Genomic DNA, 22,391 nt, shown 5'->3' on the forward strand with positions numbered 1-22,391 from the left:
GCTGGGCAATGGAGAGCACTGCCTGTGGTTGCCAAGATCATTGTGGCCCTTAACCTTTGTGCAACAAGGGGCGGCAAGAATTGGATGCTCTTAAAAAAAAAAAATTTAAGCACCAGGATGCACTCAAAAGACAAGGATGGGAACATATCAAACATTAAGAAAAGGATGAACCCACAAAGTCCATTCATAGGAGAGAAACAAAGAATCGAGGGCAGTATGACATGAGGAGAGGGAGAAGAGGTTCAAATCTAGACCCAGATAAGAGAACCAGGTGCTGAGAGTCAAACTGACAATGCACCAGACAGGGCGCGATTCTCCAACCCCCACGCCGGGTGGGAGAATAGCGGGAGGGCCTCCCAACATTTTTCACGCCCTCCCGCTATCCCCCCCCACTGCTGTTGTGAAACGGGCGGCAGATACCCGTTTGGGGCAAGATCAAGCCGCCACGTCTTGCGGGGCGGCTGAGGGAAAAGACGCTAACTGCGCATACGCGGGTTGGCGTTGTCCAACCTGCGCATGCGCGGCTGACGTCATCGGCCGCGTCAGCCGCGTGATGCTTGGCGTGCGGCCTTGACAACTGTCGTCAAGGCCGCGCCGCCGTGACGCACGGGGCCCCATCCGGGGGGGGAGAATCGGCCCCGGAAGTGGGCGTGAAGGCTGCCGTGTGTCACGGCCTGTCCCACATAAGCCTTTACGATTCTCCGCATGTGCGGAGAATCTCGCCCACTGTAACTCGGGTTTGGTACGTTTCGACGTGGCCAGTTTGGCGTAGCCGATTCGACGGAGGAATTTTTCGGCGGAGGGACGTTTTGGCGTCAAATTAGTTATAGTCGCAAAATGTTTGTGCAGCCCATTTCTTGTATCTTTTTCTTCCAGCTGCCTCAGATATTGTGTTTGTGCACCAAACCGGGTCTCTTAAAGAAAGGCACCAACATTAAACCAGTTCGCCAGTGATCTACACTGCTGTCTGACTTTACACAGCCGGTGTTACTGAAGATATTGTGTTTGTGCACCAAGCCGGGTCTCTTAAAGAAAGCCGGTGTTACTGAAAGTATTGAAGAAGCTGCCCAGTGATCTACACTGCTGTCTGACTTAACACATTGTAGATCACTGGCGACCTGGTTTAATGTTGGTGCCTTTAAGAGACCTGGCTTGGTGCACAAACACGATATCTTCAGTAACACCGGCTGTGTAAAGTCACAATATCTTCAGTAACACCGGCTGTGTAAAGTCAGACCCGATTTGGTGCACAAACACGATATCTGAGGCGGCTGGAAGGAAAAGATACAAGAAATGGGCTGCACAAACATTTTGCGACTATAACTAATTTGACGTCCCTCCGCCGAACAACTCCTCCGCCGAATCGGCCACGCCGAAACGTCCCATTCCAATCGGCTACGCCGAACTGGCCCCGCCGAATTGGCCACGCCGAACTGGCCACGCCGAAACGTCCCATCCCCCTGTAACTCTGACCGAAAACCCAGAACAATACTTTTCACTGTACCTTGGTACACGTGATAATAAATCAAATCCAATCCAAACTAACTCTGTCAAAGCAAAGAAATACAAAGAGAGCGTGGTAGCACACGTGGGGTCCCACGTTCGATTCCCTGCTGGGTCACTGTCTGTGTGGAGTCTGCACGTTCTCCCCATGTCTGCATGGGTTTCCTCCGGGTACTCCGGTTTCCTCCCACAGTCCAAAGATGTGCAGGTTAGGTGGATTGGCCATGCTAAATTACCCTTAGTGTCCAAAAAAGGTTCAGAGGGGTTATGAGGATAGGGTGGAAGTGAGGACTTAAGTGGGTCGACGCAGACTCGATGGGCCGAATGGCGTCCTTCTGCACTGTATGTTCTATTACTGATTTCCAATTCTGACGAAAACGCAAGCAGGGAGTCATCAAACCTGCCCTTGAATCAATGAAGTCAGAGACTCCAGTGGAGATGGAGTCAGTAAATATAAATGTGAAATATATGTGGCCACATGAAGCTATAAGAGGGACATGACTAAGAGAAAGCTCAAGGCTTAGACTGAGTAACACTTGGGTTTGCGTATCTGTAAATAGTCATGTTCATCCAGTAAACCAGTTACTGCTCAGACATACATATGTCTCAGTAATCATTCCTTAGCCAGTCACAGCCAACGTACAATACTCGTTCCTACCAGCCATCTGTGCCACTGCCAAAGGCACTGGCAGAGGTATTGTTAAACCATCCTGACAACAGGCAGTAGGCGCCTCACCCATTGAACGAAGGCCACTCTCCTGTGCCCACGTACACCTACTAATCTGTGCCGGTATAGAATTATTACCTAATTCTTTCAATTTTACCCAACAGCTAATAGCTTTTACTTAATGGGATAAGATTGCTATGGAAACTGGAATTCATTAGGAGTTTAAAGGTTAGGCAGGCTGTGATTTCTGCGCACATTACAAGGGTGAGTTAATGCATATGGACTGCTGACGGAGAACCTTGCTCACAATTTGAAAAATTAGTTCAATTTGTTTTTGTGTAACAAATCTCACAAGGAGGAAGCAAAACATGTATGTTTTGAACTCCACAATGAAGTTTAAATTAGCAACCTGGAAGTACTTTTTCTGACAAGGAGCAGACACTCGGGACTAAACCCCGGGATTACAGTCCCAGGGTTACAGGAGCTCTCTGATGCCTGGCAATGGTGATGTTCGTGCTCTGATCCTAATGTGTCCATTATTTTCAAGTGTGAAAGAAGTAGCTGGGTGTCGAGGGTTACCGCGCTGTGATCTGTGCTCACCTTATCATGGAGTGAGTGAGACAAAGCAGAGCCAGAGGGCTGGGTGGGATCAGAGAGGCTGGGGTGAGAGCAGTACAGTACCACACAATGCCTGGGGACAACATAAGAGGCATTCTGTTCAGCTCAATTCTGTGCAATTCCTTTGAAGAGCACAGGAGCTGAGTACCTTGCCAGGCAATTGGAATTTCATACATGCAGTTGGGAAGTAGCCAATCTCCCAGCCCCCTGTGCGCCCTGTTTAAATAAGAGCAGAGAAAGCTGATGCCCAAACATAAAGTGGACATGCAAGAACCCGTGGCCCTGGCCATTCATTCCTGACTGTTTTGCATTTGTGCTTTCTTTCTTTCTTTAAGTTGGACATATATGTAAATTGCTACTTTTGTGCGGGCTATCCCAGCTTTTCTGGGATTTCCTATTTGTTCGCTCTCTGGCCCAGTAGTAGTCCTCTCACCTCTGATTCAGGCAGGTGTAAGGTCTAGCCCCACTCCAGGATTTCAGCTCCTCAACCAGTGCAGTCCCGAGAGAGGTTTCATTGTCGAAGGTGCTGTCTTTCAAATATGATGATAAATCAGGGCTCAACCAACAGAACTAAAACCAAATGTTGTCTAGTCAAGACAAGAATGGTAATTTTAAAGCATTGGTGAACAGCCCTTATGGTGGGGAGAGGATGGGATGAGAGGCTCAGATCAGAGTTAAGCAGGATGTTGAGATCTGAAACAGTCTGGTTCCATGTGAGAATGTGGAAGGAGAAGGGGATGAATGTCAGGGGGTGGCAGGAGCTAAAACAATGGCAGACTGGAAGAAGTTCATTCTCATCCAAGCCTGAATGTTAGACAGCTGACTGAAGGCAGAGGAGGAGTTGCAGAGGAGTGACAGAAACCTGGAGCTGGGTGTCTTTAGAGTGTGAAATTTGACACTGTATCTTTGGATGATATCGGTGAGGGGTAACTTGCAAATGAAGCAAAGATGCGGCTAAGGATGGAAGGGAGACTCTGGAAGTGGGGTGTGGAGGCAAGAGGAAAAACCATTCTTAGAGATGCAAGAGCAATGGTCAGACAGATAGAAATGGAAACAAATAAGGAAAGTCCTGCTGCGTTAGACTCCGGAAGAGGATGGTGTGGGCCACCATGAAAGTTGCTGCAGAGAGATTAAGGAAGGTATAATATAGCATGGGACCCCTCCTATTGCCTCCCAAGACCCCTAAAATAGAGAACCCCCCCCCCCAGGGAGCCCTGTAATAGAGGAGCCCCACAGGAACTCCTGTAATAGGTAGACCCCCGGGGACCGGTGTAACAAGGGGGCACCACCAGAGACCCTTACAATAAGGAGACCCCCCCCCGGGAACCCTGCAATATACAGACCACCAAGGACCGCTGAATAGGGGCACCCTCCACAGGCATCCCCTGCATAAAGGAACATCCTCCCGACAGACACCCCCCACCACACAGAACCTCCCCCCCCCCACACACACACACACACACACACACGCACACACACACAGACCACGCCCACCAGAAAAGGGCCCTGTCTGGAAGCTAGAGCACAGTCCATACAGGGGCAGTGGGAAGTATTATAATTGTAATACTTACCTTACAGCTCCATATGTCCATTCCTCGAAGGAGTGCAGCTGAGCCGGCGTCCGGTTCCCACAGATTTGTTATCTGCAAGCCATTCATTTGTTTTGAGTAGTGGTCTGTGATTGACAGCTTGTAAAAACCATCTGCAGCTTTGATCCCATTTATAACCCTTCATGCTTCAGTGGTCTAAGTGGTGAAACCCCAATGTTTGTAAACATTGACCACATCAGAGAGATGTAATTGCATTCCAATCTCTCACGGTATGATTTCGCAAGATGGTAGCCTTCGTATTCCGCGTCATGACATGGAACACAGTATTGCATCCCGCTTTATGGCTAAAAGGGGATTGTTAAACTGATGCAATTCAGCTCCGCAGTAAAACATAGGGCGGGATTCTCCATTGCCCGACGTCGATACCATAATCGGCGATCGTGTGGAGAATTCACTCCGATGGCCAAGTCGGGGTCGCGCCAGTTTGACGCTGGCCAGCTATGCTCCGCCCCCTCGGAAGTGGCATAATCGCGTTGCGTGTTGCACGCCGTTGGCCCCCCCCCAATGCTCCATCCCCGATGGGCCGAGTTCCTGACCGCACGGTTGACGTGTGGTTTCAGCGGTCGGGAACCCGGCGTGGTGGCTGCGGACTGTGTCTAGCGCTGCCAGACTCGGCCGGGATCCATGCCACTGGCAGGGGGCGTTCCGCAGAGGCTGGGGGCCTGGTGGGGAGGCCAAGGGGTGTCCTGTGGGGCCGTGGATGGGGGGGGGGGGGGGGGAGGGGGGGGTCGGAGCCGCGCATGGCCGGCGCCATGTTCTATGGCGCGACCGCTGCAGGTCGCCACCATGCGCATGAGCGGCCAGGGTCCCGGCCATTCTCTGGCCAAAACGGCCAGTTTCACCCAGCACCGCTGCAAGCCCCTAAGTAGTCGGTGATGGTTCAACTCTGATTTTGGAGTCGTAAAACGCCCAAAAATTCCCCGTTTGAGCCGGCACTTACACATATGGGCAGGATGAATCCTTGTATGTCAGATATTTGTGTAGAAGCCTGAATCACTGTGCATTTGTGTATACCTCTAATAGTGTGATTCGGGAGCCCAGAGGTCCCTAATTGATCTATGGAAAAGTGAAGGAAATCATAGAATCCCTACAGTGCAGAAGGAGGCCATTCAGCCCATTGAGTTTGCACTGACTCTCTGAAAGAGCACCCTACCTCGGTCCAATCCCTCGCCCTTTCCCCATAACCCCACCTAGGGGCAATTTAATATAGCCAATCCACATAACCTGCACATCTTTGGGCTGCGTAGTAGAAAGGAATCATTAATAGATATCAGCATTGTTTTGACTGCACGCTTAGCTACCTCTTCAATAATTTCCAGAAAATAACACTTGTGTCAGAATCTCCTAAAAGCTCTCAACCGCTGGGTTTTCCTGATGAGCCTTCTTTCCAACTGGTCACCATCCGCCCTGTCTTGTCTTTTGTAGTTTTTTCAAATTTGTTTGTGGATCACTTGCTAAGAGCTCCTGGTGGCTCACTGTGCAACCTCCTAGTCTCCTTGCTGTTTGTCGGTAGATTCCAGAGACCACTCCCTGTATAGGAAAAGCTGATCCTTCTTGTCACTCAGTCGTCCAACATCCATACTTGTCTCAGACTCCCATAACGTGTGCTTTTCATAATTGGAGCCTTGGAGTTTCAACTCAGTAAGGCTGGGTGAATTACCCTTTTATCTTTTACAGGTTAAGTGCCTCATTTCCTGCTTGTTAAATTAGACTGCTTACTACATGTGTAATCTGATTGGGTGCCTCAATTTACAGCTGGCAGTAAATTCAGCTGCAATTCATTTTAACAGGGCTACGCTCTACGTAGGCAGTAATCAGGAGTAATTACTGCTGGAAAATGTCTACAGGGTCTGAATGCCTGAAAGTTAGAAACAGATTCCGAATGTTGTTCCTTATTTTTAATAGGTCGTAAATAATGAAATGAGACATGAATGGTAATTCGTCAATTACTATTTCCAGATGATAGGTCGGGATTGGAACCATATGAAATGACAGTGCAAAACGCTACACGGCTGTAGCTTAGGCTGGCTGTTCAGATGGATTAAAGCATGTTCGCAAAGCTCAAATGGTTGATTAACACCACCCAAAACCTGAGATCAGGCCCAATGTTCATAATTCAACTCAGGCACTGACAGTGTCAGGCTGGACTGCACTTTCAATGGATTTAAAAGTGTGCTTTATGTTGTTGGTGTGGCACCAAATTGTATTTATTTATTTTTCTGAATTGAAATGGCACCATGTTGTTGCATTAAGTACAAAAGGGTTAATTTTGCAGCCCCCCTCCTACTGGTACATTTGAAGGTGGGGAGCACATAAAATAAGCACGTGGCCAGCCCACCACCTTCCCAGCCATACCTAACATATTTCCCCCATATTACAGGAGACACGGTTAAGTCAGGCAACCTGCCTGCCCTTAGGTCTACTGGGTCCCTTAAGTGAGCAATTATCTGCCACTGAAGGGGCTTAGCTTTCATTGCAAGAGCTGCTGGTGGGCAGGGAAGGGGAGGGTACCTCTTTTGGGGGTCCTCTGTGTCCATTGGGGGCATACCTCCCATGTTTATACCCCCTGTTTGTTTCCCCGCCCACCCCTGTCCCCACTCCCATCGCCACCCCTCGCCGTGCCTGCCCAATCCCGGATTTACCTGAGTTCCAGAGCTGGATTCTCCATCCCTCGATGCCAAAATTGCGTTCAGCGACGGGGCGGAGAATCCGCTTTGGTGCCGAAATCTGGAGCGGCACTGATTTTTAACTTCCCCACCCCCGAAAATCAGCGTACTCATGGAGTACGCTGCGCCGAGTATCCACCACCCCAGGCCATTGCCTGAGGCCCTCCCCGCGATGCTCCGTTGCCGACCGAGCGAATTCCCGACGGCTTGGGACTCATGTGGTCTCACCGTCCGCGATCCTCGCGTGGCAGCTGCGGACTCAGTCCGGGGCCGCCACAGTCGGGGGAGGGCCGATCGGAGGTCTTCATTTGGGGCCGGGGGCAATGTGGGCGGGTGGTCCGGGGCAAGGGAGCGGCCGATGCGGGGCACTATTTTGCTCGTCCAGGTCCACGGTCTGAGTGCCATGGAGCACACGCGGCCTCTGACCCGGAAGTGCTAGGGGCCTTATCGGCAGGTAGAGCTGCGAGCTCTATGCTGGCTCCCTGCTAGCCCCCAACAAAACGGGGAATCCATGGCCTTTTGATATCAGTTTGCCTGGCATAAAAGACCACAATCTTCCAGACGGCGTGGGGACTTATTCCCAAAAACAGAGAATCCAGCCCCCGGCATTCATTTGCAGTTCTTTCTCGGGACTGCTTGTAGCCCCAGGAATGGCCACGACTCACCTCTGGTGCTGTTGGGAATACAGAGCTGTTGGCAAATTGAATCTGTCCCATTGTTAGCTGCCTTTCTTTTTTTATATAATAATCTTTATTGTCACAAGAAGGCTTACAGCAACACTGCAATGAAGTTACTGTGGAAAGCCCCTACTTACCACAATCCGGTGCCTGTTCGGGTACACAGAGGGAGAATTCCGAATGTCCAAATTACCTAACAGCATGTCTTTTGGGACTTGTGGGAGGAAACCGGAGCACCCGGAGGAAACCCAAGGTCCAATTTCAACCAGACCAATATCTTGGGGGTGCATCACGTTACTGTTGGCGATGCCCATTTTGTGCAGGAAACCAGTGCGAGTCTCTCCCCCCTTCCTATGTGCCAGGGTAGAAGAAAGAGAGCGAGGCTGGAGAGATATGTGGGTGGAAATGTTACAGTGACTCACCCTTCTGATTGTTCTCTGGCTACATCCAAACAGGATCCATAGCTTGTGTATGAAGATCCAAAAGGATAATAACATGCATTTCGGAAGGGAAAGCCTAAAAGAGCATACCATTTTTTTTAAGTAACACATTTGAGTTAAGTAACACATTTGAGTTATTTTCGCACAAACTGGCCTTTTGCCATATGAGCAATAACAGTTGTCATTTTATGATGAAATCGCCAGTACAACGTTGCACTTTAGTTGTTACCACCAGGTGGTGTCATTGCTTCACTTTCCTGTAGCACTCACTGGGAAGAATGACATGACCATAAACATCATACTCCATAATTGTCCCCGGACCTCAAGCTCCTGTTCATTTCCAGTCCAGTTCTTTGATAGGGAACACTTAGTGAACATCCATTGAAAAAAGTTACATCAAAGAAATGTAATAATGGACTAGCTGTGAGGAAGAGAATAGTTTGGCCATGGTCATTGTATATTCCTACAAAGGGGATAGGTAGGACAAACAAATCTGGAACTCGCTGAATAACAAAAAGAGATAAAGATGAAGATGAAGAAGAAAAAGTGTGCTTATGACCGATATTAGATGGATAATATCACTTAGAATCAGTTTGAATGTGAGAAGGTCCAGAGGGGAATTGAAAAAGTAAATGAGAAATAAAGAGAAAGTTTGAGAAGAGACTGGGAGTTAACATAAAAGAGAATCCAAAAGTTTTCTATAGGTATGTAACTAGTAAAAGGGTGTTAAAAGGAAGAGTAGGGACCACAAATAAGATTTACACATGGAGGCTGGGGGCATGGCTGAGGTATAGAATCATAGAATCTACAGTGCAGAAGGAGGCCATTTGACCCATCGAGCCTGCACCGGCCCTTGGAAAGAACCCCATTTAAGCCCACACCTCCACCCTATCCCCGTAACCCAGCAACCCCACCTAACCTTTTATGGACACTAAGGGCAATTTAGCATGGCCAATCCACCTAACCTGCACATCTTTGGGCTTTGGGAGGAAACCGGAGCACCCGGAGGAAACCCACGCACACACGGGGAGAATGTGCAGACTCCGCACAGTCAGTGACCCACGCCAGGAATCGAACCTGGGACCCTGGTGCTGTAAAGCAACAGTGCTAACCACTGTGCTATCGTGCCGCCCAATATTAAATGAATACTTTGTATCGGTCTTTACCAGAACACTTGAAAGGTTTAAAATTATGAGGAGGGCAGCCAACACTTATGTTGATGAAGCACCAGGTCGGGCTGAAATACATCCAAGCATCATTTTTGGGCCAGCCTGGCAGTGCCAACTGGGCACCCTGGCACTGTCTGGGTGGCACCCAGGTGGCACTGCCAGGCTGGCCCAAAAATGACGCAGAGCTCCTTCAATAGCGGGGCCGTTCTCGGCGCTGCCAACCCCGGAAACACCCAACTAAACGCGGCAGACATGGGACTCTGTTTTATTTCTGTTAAATCACGCCCCTTATTTTAATTGTGCATACTACTTTGGAATAAAGTGCAGAACTGGGCCTCTCCTCTCTGCAAGTTAAAGCACAAAGGCTCAGACCTTGCAGTAATATTGCCAATGAAACGGCCAATGTTGCCCTCCATCACTTGTCCTCTCTCGACCACTGATGATGGTTCAGTGACTTTGGTTCTGCTGTCTGGAATGTCCCCGCAGAGTTACCTTCACTTTATCACCTCCCTCCTCACTATCACAAACCTACTCAAAACTACTTTTGTCCAAAATGCCTTCTACACGCAATTCCACCCCCCACCCCCCTTTCTTAATTTCTCCACGCCCTCTCCCCCAACCTTGGCATTCACTGTGTTGTCTTCAGCATGACGATACTTTGAGTTCTCATCCTGCAAGTGTGAAGATGCAGGTTTCTGTGGCTGTCATGACTCTAGGGTCAACAAAGCGCTTCTTTTATCCACTGTGATGATCACTAGACCAATTTAATTTTTGGTATAGGAGAAGGAGAATATCGCAGAAGGAGACCATTCAACCCAGATTGCCTGTGTTGTGCAATTGGCACATCTGAACCCCCTCCCCTCCCACCTTGCCCTTTCCTTGTAGCTACAAATGTGTTTTATTTTACAATTCCTATTGTATCATACCATAAACATATTGAGGAGATGCAGCCATCACTTGAAAATATATCATTTCAGATTTTACTGAAAATCCACTTTTTTGTTTTACCTTTGCAGGATGCTGTTCAGGAGATGAAAGTTGTTCTTGGAGGGCCTATCTCTAAAGTAGCAGCACTGCAGGAGTGCATGTTACAGCAAAGTGATTCTGCTGGAATTACAGGTAAGCTGGCAAACAGAATGATATTCACAAGCAGCGGTGAGGACCTGCCATCCAGGAAACGTAGAAACATGGCCCATTGAGTCTGTGCTGGCTAAGAGCTAAACACTCTAATGCCACTCTCCAGCTCTTTGTCCCTAACCCTGTAGATCACAGCATCTCAAGTGTTTTTAAGGTGATGAGTGTTTCTGTCTCGCAGGTAGTGAGTTTCAGACTTCACCGCCATCTGGGAGAAAGAATTGCTCAACTCCCCTCTAATCCTTCTCCCACCATTGAGATCCACCACCCATGGCTCTAGATGTCCGCTGACAGATCTCTCCTTCCTATCCATTCTATCTAGGTCCCTCATAGTTTTATGACACCTCAATTAAATCTTTCTTCAGTCTCCTCTGGTCCAAAAGAAACAATCTCAGCCCATTCAACCTTCTCACATAGCTAACCTTCTCCAGTCCTGAAGCCGTCCTCGTAAATCTCCTCGTAACCCTCCCTTGTTGCGGTGAATTATCATCCCGGCACCTTTTCAGGACAGTCCCAGATCAGGAGTATCCCTCAGATGATTCCTCAAACTTGTGAGGACTAAGGTGGTTAGTTTTTGTCAGTCAGGAGTCTCCGTTTTTAAGATTATAACACAGTTTTCGGTTGTAAAATTTTAGTTGAGAGTGGGCTAAAATTATCAGTATAAACTCATTTGATCAAATCCTACTTGGTACTCTTTGTATACTTTGTAATCCTACTGTATGCTTCATCCGATGCCGGTGCTTATGTAGTTACTTTGTATACCTTGTGTTGCCCTATTATGTATTTTATTTTATTCCCGTTTCTTCCCATGTACTTAATGATCTGTTGAGCTGCTCGCAGAAAAATACTTTTCGCTGTACCTCAGTACAGGTGACAATAAACAAATCCAATCCAATCCAATTCTCTTTCCTGTCAGTCTGCTACAGAATGTGCTGATGTGCAGTTTTTGGTTGTGTATCTTTCTCATTGGGGATTTTCCTATTTCTATAAAAGACCCTGGTCTGTACATGCCAGGGTGTATAGTTAGGCACTGCCCTTTAAAAAAGTTGAATCTTTAAAAATTCTTTTGAAATGAACTCTTTTACTATTGTAACCCTTTATATTGGCCGTATTCTTTTACATGGCACCCTTCACATCGTCCTATCACATTCTTTCTGTAAAGCAGTGACTAGAATTGGACGCAGTGCTCTAGCTGCAGACTAACTCGTGTTTTATACGGTTCGAGCATAATCTCCCTGCACTTCTCCCCTCAGCCTCAGTCAATAAAGGAAATTATCCCACATGCATTCGAGACCACTTTATCAGCCTGTCCCTCTACCTTCAGAAATCTGTGCACTCTAAGGTCTCTGTTCCCCTCTGCTTCTCATTTATTGTGTGTTCCCTTGCCTTCTTTGTACTCCCCAAATGCATGATCTCACACTTCTCTGGATTGGATCTCATTTGCCATTTATTTGCCCATCTGACCACACTGTTGATATTGACACCTTTCTTCCTCATAACAACCACACAGCCAAAGTTCTGGTCACCACACTACAGGAAGGAAGTGATTGCACTGGAGGATGCGGAGGAGATTCACCAGGATGTTGCCGAGGCTGGAGCGTTTCAGTGACCAAGAGAGACTGGATGGGCTGGGGTTGTTTTCACTGGAGCAGAGAAGGCTTTGGGGGGAACCTGATTCAGAAGTATAAAATTATGAGGGACATAGATAGGGCGGATAGGAAGGTACTTCCTAAGTGAAGGGGCCAATAACCAGGCGACACAGATTTAAGGTAAGGGGCAGGAGGTTTAGAGAGCATGTGAGGGAAAAACCTTTTCACCCAGAGGGTAGTAGGAATCTGGAACTCACTGCCTGCAAGAGTAGTAGAAGCGGGAACCCTCACAACATTTAAGAAATGTTTAGATATGGAAAAAAATACTTCGAAAGCCTGAATCACAGATCAAAAGTTAGCCGGGCGCCCAGGAATCCAAATGAGAGAATGGGATTAATTTCCCAAGTTTCGCGAGGAATTTGTACATCCACCTGCATTGACACAGATTTAACTTATTACCTGAAAGACACTCCCTCAAGCACTGCACAAAGTATTAGCCTCAGTTATGCTCATGTCCTGATTTGGGGATGGATGCCTCCTTCTGACCTGAAGTGAGAGTGGCCCAATGAAATGAGCCTCATACTTGGGCCACAAACACCAGAACATTCTAATAGGAAGGAATGCCTCAGCTAGTTCCAATTATATGAATGCACCTGGTCTTCTTTCTTTCTTTCATATGGCCTTAGGAGCAGAGGTGGTTATCATCTTTTTATGTCAGGTTCACTAACCAGTCCAATGCCCTGCTGCAGAGAAAGTGTAACTTCAGGAAAACAATGCATCAGAAACTCATAAGCATGGATGTAAACACTGTGGATAAAAACACAAGAGAATCAGAAAGATATAAGAGCATTGACCATTGTTCTCCTATTAATATATTCTGTTATCTTTATGCCACTATCAGCGCTTCTTTAGCCTTTAATGCTACCATTAACACCCACTTTATCTTTGTCAATCTCTCCTGAGCGACCTATCTTTGACCTTCTATTCTGCCCCACCTCCTCCACCCCCCTCTCCAACTACATAATCCATTGCATTTCTACCCCTCTTCAGTTCTGAAGAAGAGCCATAATGGACATGAAACGTTAACTCTGTTTCTCTCTCCGCAGATGCTACCAAACCAGTTTATCCAGCATTCTCTGTGTATATTGTATAAGTGAATGTGTTATTTACTCAAAGCTGGTTTTCATTGCCACATTATACATGCAAAGGCATCAGACCTATGCAAATACCTCAAACCACTTATCAGATACTCACCAGTCATTGACCAGTCATCTGTTAGCTTGAGAAGTGCCGTGGTTTTCTGGGCTGTTACACATCCTTCATCGTCATATGCCCACGTATGTGAGTTCAAGTTGTTTCTTAATTTAGCACACTGTCAGAATGACATACTTAACAGGTTACATAGCATGCTTAAAGATAAGCTCTGTTAAATATGTGTTGCTATCCATGGGTCTCTTGCGAATCATAAATGTCACGCCTTATTTTCCCTTGCAATGGCATATTTATAACACCTTGGTCATTGAATGTCCACAACTGATAACTGGTAAAAACCATGTTTCCCTGTTCTCTGACCCTTCACATCTTTCTCGTGCATTGTTGCTTCCTGTTTACTGAAAGGTGACTGTGATTTATACTGAATCGCACGCAGCCTGGTTTGTTGTCCTGAGTGGATTGTGAGACATCCCTACATCCTTACATTGCGGGGGGGGGGGAATGTGATACAATGGGGAGGCCCGCTAATTATGTTAATGTATGGTAATGGGGTTCCCGACCTTTCATGGCATGAACCCCAAGATGTCATTGGTAGGGGCGAGGACAATCGAGCGAAGAAATCCCACTGGCAAGAAATCTGACTCAGGCCTCCCTCTTGATTCTCAGGCTTTGAACATTGTGTGAGCATCAGCAGCAATCCTCACTTCTGACTTTACAATGGAGAAGGTCATTGATGAAGCAGCTGAAGATAGTTGAGCCTGGGACACTCCCCTGGGAAACTGTTGACCCAGGACTGAACGGATCGGCCTCCAGCAACCACAACCACCTTCCTTTGTGCAGCCACTGTCTTTGGCAGATGCCATTGAGAGAAGTAGATTGGGAAGAAATATGTCAGTCAGGTTTTTCCCTCATGTTCTTTCACCACCTGCTGCAGGATTAGTCTGGTAGATATGTCGTACACCTTGATAGCTTGATTGGTAGTGGTGCTACCCAGCCAGTCTTGATGATGGACATTAAAATAAAATCCAAAACCAGAGTACACTTTGTGTCCATGGTACCCTCAGTGCTTCTTCCAATTGGTGTTCAGCATGGAGGATGTGATTCAGCAGCTGAGGGAAGGTATAAGATGGTAATTAGCCCCTTTGAGTCTGTTCAGTCATTCAAGGGGATATAGTGGTATTGTCACTGGACTAGTAATACAGAAACCCTGGGCAATGCTCTGGGGACCCTGGTTCAAATCCCATCAGGGCAGATGGTGGAATTTGAATTCAATAAAAATCTGGCACTAAAAGTCTAATGATGACCGTGAAATGAGTGGTGATTGTCATAAAAACCATCTAGATCACTAATGTCCTTTAGGGAAGGAGATCCGTCGTCCTTACCTGGTCTGCCTACATGTGACTCCAAACCCACAGCAGCATGATTGACTCTTAAATACCGTCACAGATGGGCAATGAATAAAGAAAAACAATTAAGTAAAGGCTGTCTGTATCCCAACTCCATTTAGCTACCTTTGTTCTATATCCCTCCATACCCTAACCGAAAGAAAAGTGACCATCACCTGTCTTTATCCTCAAAGCTCCCATAGAGCAACAATATTATTAAGGTATTGTTAATGTATTATTGAGGGGAACATTTTTCCAGCAAAAATAGAACAAAGAGATTACCAATTTTTTAAAAAAGATGTCATGTATGTGGATCAATTAACAGAAATGAGGGGTGAAGATTCAGGTTTTGGCTCCTCATTCATATCTGCTACAAATTCACGGCACGACAAAAGAAAGAGGCTCCAGGAAATGGTGATGCAATTCAGTCGAATGCCACAGCAGGTGAACTTAGCTGCTCTATTGTAATTTATCCGATGTTTCCATTCTGAGCACTGTAAATACCGGATTCAAAAAACTCCAAGGGCCGTATTTTCAAATCACATCAGAGGCGGTACCGAAGGCTGGATGGATGGCAAATTAAGATTGGAGAGTGGTGTGCTGAGTCACCGACATGTTCCTGCCTCTGCCCATTTTCGTTGAGGCAGATTTGTAGCGATAAAGGAGAAATTACTACCCGCCCACAAGCGACATGTTATTTTTTATTCTTTCATGGGATGTGAGCGCTGCTGACTAGGCCAGCGTTGTTGCCTATCCATAATTGCCCTTGAGAAGGTGGTGGTGAGCTCCTTTCTTGAACCTCTGCAGTCCCTGTGGTGTAGGTACACCAACAGTGCTGTTAGGGAGTTCCAGGATTTTGAACCTACGACAGTGAAGGAACGGCGATGTAGTTTCAAGTCAGGATAGTGTGTGGTTTGGTGGTGCACTTGCCAGTGGTGGTGTTCCCACCTGCTTAATTGCATAGCAAGCATGTCCTGTAGCCATATCCTTCAAAATGATTGGCCATATCCGTCAAAATTGCATTCCAAAGTCAGGTGCAAAGCTGTGCAGTGTCAATGCTCCAAAATGCTCCTTACATGAGGGTCCCAAAATGAAAATTCAGTCCTTTGTTTCAACTAAAAACTAACATTGCTTGGAAAACAAAAGTAATTTTAAGAGAATTAGATTTCTATGGGTAAACATTAGAAAAAGGTATAGTTTTAAGTGAGTTTAATTTAATGGGGGCGATTCTCCGATATGGCAGCCAAGTGTTCGCGCCGTTATGAACGCCGTCGCATTTCACGACGGCGCGAACAGGGCCCGGGCACATCCTATTCTGTCCCCCACAGGGGGCCAGCCTGGCGCTGGAGTGGTTCACGCCGCTCCAGACTCTGTACGCGGCACCAAATGGGCGCTGCACCAACCCGCGCATGCGCAGCTGTGGCAGCTCAATCCTGCGCATGCGCAGTTGGGCCGCGCCATCCTGCGCATGCGCGGGGAACTTCTTATATGCGCCAGCCCCAACGCCATATGGCATGGGTGTTCATGGGCCGGCCGCGGTGGAATGTAGGCCCAGGGGTGGAGAGGCCAGCCCGCCGATCGGTGGGCCCCGATTGCGGGCCAGACCCCTTCGGAGTCCCCCCCTCCGGTGAAAGAGCCCCCCTCCCCCCCCACAGGCCGCCCCCCGAGCGTTCCCGCAGAGTTCCCACCGGCAGCGCCCAGGGGTGGATGGCGCCTGCGGGACCCTGTCGTGTCGGAGCGGGCCGCTCGGCCCATGCGGGCCGGAGAATCGCTGCTCGCCGTTTGCGGCGATTTTCCGAGCGGCCCGGTGCGATTTGCGCGCCGCTGGTTTCGGGGGGGGGGGGGTGGAAGAATCACGTGCGGGGGTCGGGACGGAGTGGTGCGATTCGCAGGGCGCCCCGGCGATTCTCTCACCCGGCGGAGTGGGGGGGGGGGGGGGGGGAGAATATCGCCCAATGGGGCATTGGTACAAGAGTCGGCAGGTCATGTTATAGACTTTGGTTAGGCCACATTTGGAATACTGCGTGCAGTTCTGGTCGCCACATTACCAGAAGGATGTGGATGCTTTAGAGAGGGTGCAGAGGAGGTTCATCAGGATGTTGCCTGGTATGGAGGGTGCTAGCTATGAAGAAAGGTTGAGTAGATTAGGATTGTTTTCATTGGAAAGACGGAGGTTGAGGGGAGGCCTGATTGAGGTCTACAAAATTATGAGAGGTATGGACAGGGTGGATAGCAACACGCTTTTTCCAAGAGTGGGGGTGTCAATTACAAGGGGTCACAATTTCAAGGTGAGAGGGGGAAAGTTTAAGGGAGATGTGCGTGGAAATTTTTTAAGCAGATGGTGGTGGGTGCCTGGAATGCTTTGCCAGCGGAGGTGGTAGAGGCGGGCAGGATAGCATCATTTAAGATGCATCTGGACAGATATATGAATGGACAGGGAACAGAGAGAAGCAGACCTTAGAAAATAGGCAACAGGCCAAAGGGCCTGTTCCTATGCTGTAATTCCTTTGTTCTTTTGTTCTTTGTTTCTGTGTCTGGAAGGATAAAACCTATAGTTAGTTTCATGCATGGGGGCTGGTTAACTTCCAAATGTCTATTGTGCTTAGAGAGGGTTACGGCACAAAGAATAAATAAACTTCCAACTGTCTATTTTGCTTCGAGAGTGTTACGGCATAAAGAATAAATAAAGGCATAAGCCTGTGGGTCTTGCTTAGCAACTGGGGTCTTGTAAGATAAACAACCTTTAAGTTTTAGTTTAGCTACTTTTATTTCAGTTGAAGATAGGCAGTGAAAGAGAAGGCAGCTCTCACAGCTGTGCTTGAAGCAGTTGTGGAAGGCTAGAGAGAGAACATCTCTCTCAGCTTTTCTAGAAGAAAAGCCATACTGTAGAGTAATGCTTAAGAAAACAAATGCCGAGACCTGAAGAGCAGCTAGTTATGGAAACTAGAGAAATGAAGAGAAGTTTCCAAGAAGTCTGAAGTGAAAGGTACGGGAACAGATCACTGTTAAATAAAGACAGACAGAGTTTCGCCCCCACAACCCAAAAATGTGCAGAGTAGGTGGATTGGCCACGCTAAATTGCCCCTTAATTGGAAAAAATAATTGGGTAATCTAAATTTATAAAAAATAAAAATAAAAATTAAAAAAACTATGGAAACTGGTGCCTGGATCGAAGAGTTGTGTAATATCAGTTAAGACAAAGGAAATCTAAAAGGGGATGATATAAAATCTTGGGCTGGATTCACTGTTAAAAGTAAAGTGGAAGCTTTGTTTAAAAGTATAATTTGAAAAACCTGGGGCGGGATTCTCCGACCCCCCCCCGCCGGGTCGGAGAATCGTCTGGGGCCGGCGCAATCCCGCCCCCGTCATATCCCGAATTCTCCGCCACCCGAGATTCGGCGGGAGCGGGAATCGTCCTGCGCTGGTCGGCGGGTCACCCGCGGCGATTCTCCGGCCTGCGATGGGCCGAAGTCCCGCTGCTGACAAGCCTCTCCCGCTGGCGTGGATTAAACCACCTACCTTACCGGCGGGATTGGCGGCACGGGCGGGTGCCGGGGTCCTGGGGGGAGGAGCGGGGCGATCTGACCCCGGGGGGGTGCCTGTGCCGTTGGGGGACTCCTTTTCTTCCGCATTCCCCATGGTCTTCACCATGGTGGAGGCGGAAGAGACCTCCTCCCCTGCGCATGCGCCGGGATGACGTCAGCAGCTGCTGACGCTCCGGCGCATGCGTGGACTTACGCCGGCCGGCGAAGTCCTTTCGACCCCTGCTGGCGTGGCGCCAAAGGCCGTTCACGCCTGCCGGCGGAGCAGGAACCACTCCGGTGTGGGCCTAGCCCTTCAATGTGAGGTCTTGGCCCCTAAAGGTGCAGAGACGTCCGCACCTTTGGGGCGGCCCGACGCCGGAGTGGTTCACGCCACTCCAACACGCCGGGACCCCCCGCCCCGCCTGGTAGGGGAGAATGCCGGCCCTGATCTGGATTTTGGAATGCAAACCACTCAGGAAAAGCATTATTATGAGAGAAGATTTTAATTTTTTTTGGAGTTTAGTTTGGAAACTCTCATGTGACAATCACCTAGGGGGGCAGAGATTCGAGGAGACATACACATACATTCAGGTGAGGGGAGAATGGATTCGCCGACAATCATCCACTGTGCGTCAAATGAACTTTGTGTTAATGAGACTATTGTAGATTAAGATGTACTTTCTAATCTGTGTTAATCCAAAAAATTGAGTGTAATTGTTAAACGAAGGGGGAATAAAGTGGTATTGCAACATAATCCAATTTTTTCATGTTTAACAAATATTTTTTCCTTGTTCAAACTAATTTGTGGTCCTGTGACTCTGTTCCGCCACAATTTATGAACATAAATAAAAGGTACAGGGCGGGATTCTCCGACCCTCCGTGCCGGAATCGTGCCCGGACATCCGGCTCGGTGGCGCTTCCGCGATTCTCCGCAGACCCGCCAAGCGCACGCAGGCAACGCGGCGCCGGTCAAGGGCCATTGAAAGTGGCGATTCTCCGTGCCCGACGGGCCCAGTCCCGCCGACATGGTTCACATGTGGTCCCACCCATCGAGACCTCGCCGTTCTGGCTGCGGGGGCCATCCTGGTGGCAGGACGGGGGGGGTCCGACTCCGGGGAGGGTCCTCCACGGTGGCCAGCCCTGCGACTGGAGGCTCATTCCGGGGGTGCGGGGAGGGGGCGGGCAATGTTCCTCTGTGCCGGGCCCCTGTAGGGCTCTGCCATGTTGCGCGGTGGCCACCACGTGCATGCGCGGACCCACGGCCAGTGGCGCTGGTGTAACTGCAGGGCCCCGCCAGCAGCCAGAGCTGCGGGACGCACGCCGGGGCCCTGCTAGCCCCCTTGAAAACAGAGAAACGCTTTGGACCTTCGAGGAAAATGTCCAAAGTGATTCTCCCTTGTTTTCCGGCGGGCGTGGGAACTTAGTCCCCAGAAGGGAGAATCCCGCCCATTGTCTTGCGAGCTGGTGTTCCATCCTGGGATCTTCCCGTTCAGTTATGACATCAACTGGGGACGCAAAAACATGTAGGCATTGGTCAGTTTATTTTTTTTAAACGAGGCTGGAACTGTGCTTTGATTGGCTTGGTGGAAATTGGATGCTGTGATGGAGGCGGCTGGAGATTACTATGCACGGCTGGCTGAATCATCCTCCTCTTTGTGAGCTCCATCTGTATCTACCCCAAATAGGAATCCAAGATAACCAACTCTCTTTATATTGCAGGTGATACAGGAAAACATTTGGTTACGCAGATGACACAACTCAATAAGATACTTGAAGAAATGAAACAGCTTCTCAGACAACAGGTAACATAAATTTCCCACTCTGCAAGTTTTTTGTCCTTAAAATATGTCATTAAGCAGCTTGGGGTCCCTTTGTCTGTAAGTGGCCCACATCCCAATCTAAGTGCTGGGTCGTGCCCACCACCAACCTCCACCGCTGACCCCGGCAGATTTAACAATGAGCTAGATTCCTTACTGTGACTGCCGTGGCATGTACCTGTGCAACTAGAGATGCATGTTGAGTCTTCACCTGCTGAGGAGGTTGTGAATATGATGGGCTGTATGTGATCTAAGATTGTAAAGTGAAAGAACTGCCCTCCTGACCCCCTTTGCAAGGAGACCATTTACAAATCTTTGAGGATCCGGGTACAATCTATGGCCTGGGCACCCAAGTGTGTCCCCAACTATGGTTTAGCTGCCTCATATGCCTACTCTCATTGATGAAGGAACCAGTACTGGGAAGCTGATGTTATTGAAACCTCTGATGTTGGTGGTCCCCCAAATTGACCCTGTCCATGCCTCTGCCACTTGCCCCCCCCCCCCCCCCCCCCCGATCTTAACATGAATGGCCCCTTAATTGGAATGGAGAAATGTTCCCTGTCGAACAAAGGGTGACAGAGAGGCTTTTGAGGCTGGAGGACTTTTCAGCCACATTCTTAAAATGTCAATAGAAAATACTAAACAAAAAGCCAGGGCACCACTGGGGAGGGGTGGGGAGTCCCTTTATAGGGCAGCCTTTGTATATACCTCCACCCAGGCCAATAACAAGGACCTCTAGGCCTGATAAGATTGTTGGCATCCCGCCGTTAGATACAGTCTTCCAGACAGTTAAAGTGACACCTCTGTAAACTGGAGGCCACTGGAAAATCCCAGTCGGCCTCCTTACTTTACTTTCACAAGGTTCCTAACAAATCTAATCGACGGCCTGACAGCTGGAACAGCTGGCCTTCCTGTGCTCCAGTCTATATCACCCAAGGCATTGGCAATGAGGTCAGGAAGCTCTCACACTGGCAAGCCTTCTAATTCACCAACTCACCACCACTTTCTGAAGGGCAATTAGGGATAGGCAATGAATTCTGGCCTAACCAACGATGCCCACATCCTTTAAAAATTAATTAATTAATTATTTTTAAAATTCAGACTCTGTCCGCCTCTGTCTCGACCCCTCTGGAGCTCGAACATTCAGCCCCTTACATTAGGACAGCTGCGTGCCTCATAAAGCAGAGGCCCAGAGTGCAAACACATGGGAGCAGACCCTTCATTTCCCTCTTTGAATCTGGTAGATGGTCTTCTTTTGTGACTACCCGGGTCTTGACCCTTTTACATAAAGGATAGAAGCTGATGGAGAGAGAAGCGGCCAGCTTGGCGTGCAGAATTAAGTTATTAGTAAGCAGATTGAATCATGGCTTTCAAAAGAGAATTGGAACGCACCTGAAGAGAAAAACATTTTGCATGGGGAAACAGTGGGGAAATGGGAACAGGTGAGTTGCTCTTGCAGAGAGCCAGCATGGATAGCTGAATGGCCTGCTTCAGTGCTGTAACCATACAATGATTAGTGTTCAATAACAGGAAGGAGCAAATCAAGATGATACACATGCTGCTGAAAATTCTCCCATGTGTTACTTTTAACACTGATTAAGTGAGGCATAAAATCTGACACAATTTCATTTCCTGAGTGCATTCCCAGAACATCTTTCGTCAGGAAATCTAACCAGCACCTAAGTCCCTATTTTGGGAGGTGTTACTAACTGAAAACTGAGCTAGTTTCTGCAATGTGCCAAGCTGTTACAAATATGCAGATCGGGCCCACTCAAAGTCCAGCTATCTGCTGCCGGACGAGTGTTTGTCAAAAGGCTGGATCACGGCGAATCTCAACAAAATAGGGCTGGGGTAAAAATGATATTTAAGGTGATAATTTCAGTCAGCAGCATCATTCTGGGTAAATAAAAGCAAAATACAGCGGATTCTAGAACTGTAAAATAAAAACAGAAAATGCTGAAAAAACTCGAAGTGAGGGAGAAATGTGATAAGTTATATATCGGAGAAGAGGTGGAGCAGGGTCGAAGATCAGTGTTTGGTGGGAGCTCGGAGAGATTGCTACAAAGATGGTGTGGGTCATGGGACAGAGGATGTGTTAATGGCAGGAAAGGTGCCAGTAATGGCCGAATGGTAAGGTATCAGTGGGTATTAAAGGGAGAAAGAAAGATCAGTGCTCAGTGAATACAAAATTTCAGAACAAGTGAAGAGGGTAAATCTCACATGGTTTAAGAGGTTTGAAGGGGGTGAATATCATGGACGGTATTCTCCACTCCCCGCCGCATGTTTCCTGACAGCGTGCCGCTTGCTGGCAGCGGGATTCTCCCTTCCCGTCGCTTGCCAGTGGAACATCCCATTGAAACCACCCCATGCTGCCCAGAAA

General features: G+C 48.3%; 1 protein-coding gene across 1 annotated transcript in view; it reads left to right on the forward strand.

Moving 5' to 3' along the window:
* thbs4a (thrombospondin 4a) overlaps positions 1 to 22,391 on the forward strand; it is a 123,734-nt gene that overhangs the window by 27,691 nt on the left and 73,652 nt on the right. Inside the window, exons 4-5 of the mRNA XM_038805576.1 lie at positions 10,367 to 10,469; positions 19,914 to 19,996. Of these exons, the coding sequence (XP_038661504.1) occupies positions 10,367 to 10,469; positions 19,914 to 19,996 (186 nt within the window). The remainder of the gene's footprint in view (positions 1 to 10,366; positions 10,470 to 19,913; positions 19,997 to 22,391) is intronic.

The sequence above is a fragment of the Scyliorhinus canicula genome, chromosome 8, assembly GCF_902713615.1.
Source record: "Scyliorhinus canicula chromosome 8, sScyCan1.1, whole genome shotgun sequence".
Lineage (NCBI taxonomy): Eukaryota > Metazoa > Chordata > Chondrichthyes > Carcharhiniformes > Scyliorhinidae > Scyliorhinus > Scyliorhinus canicula.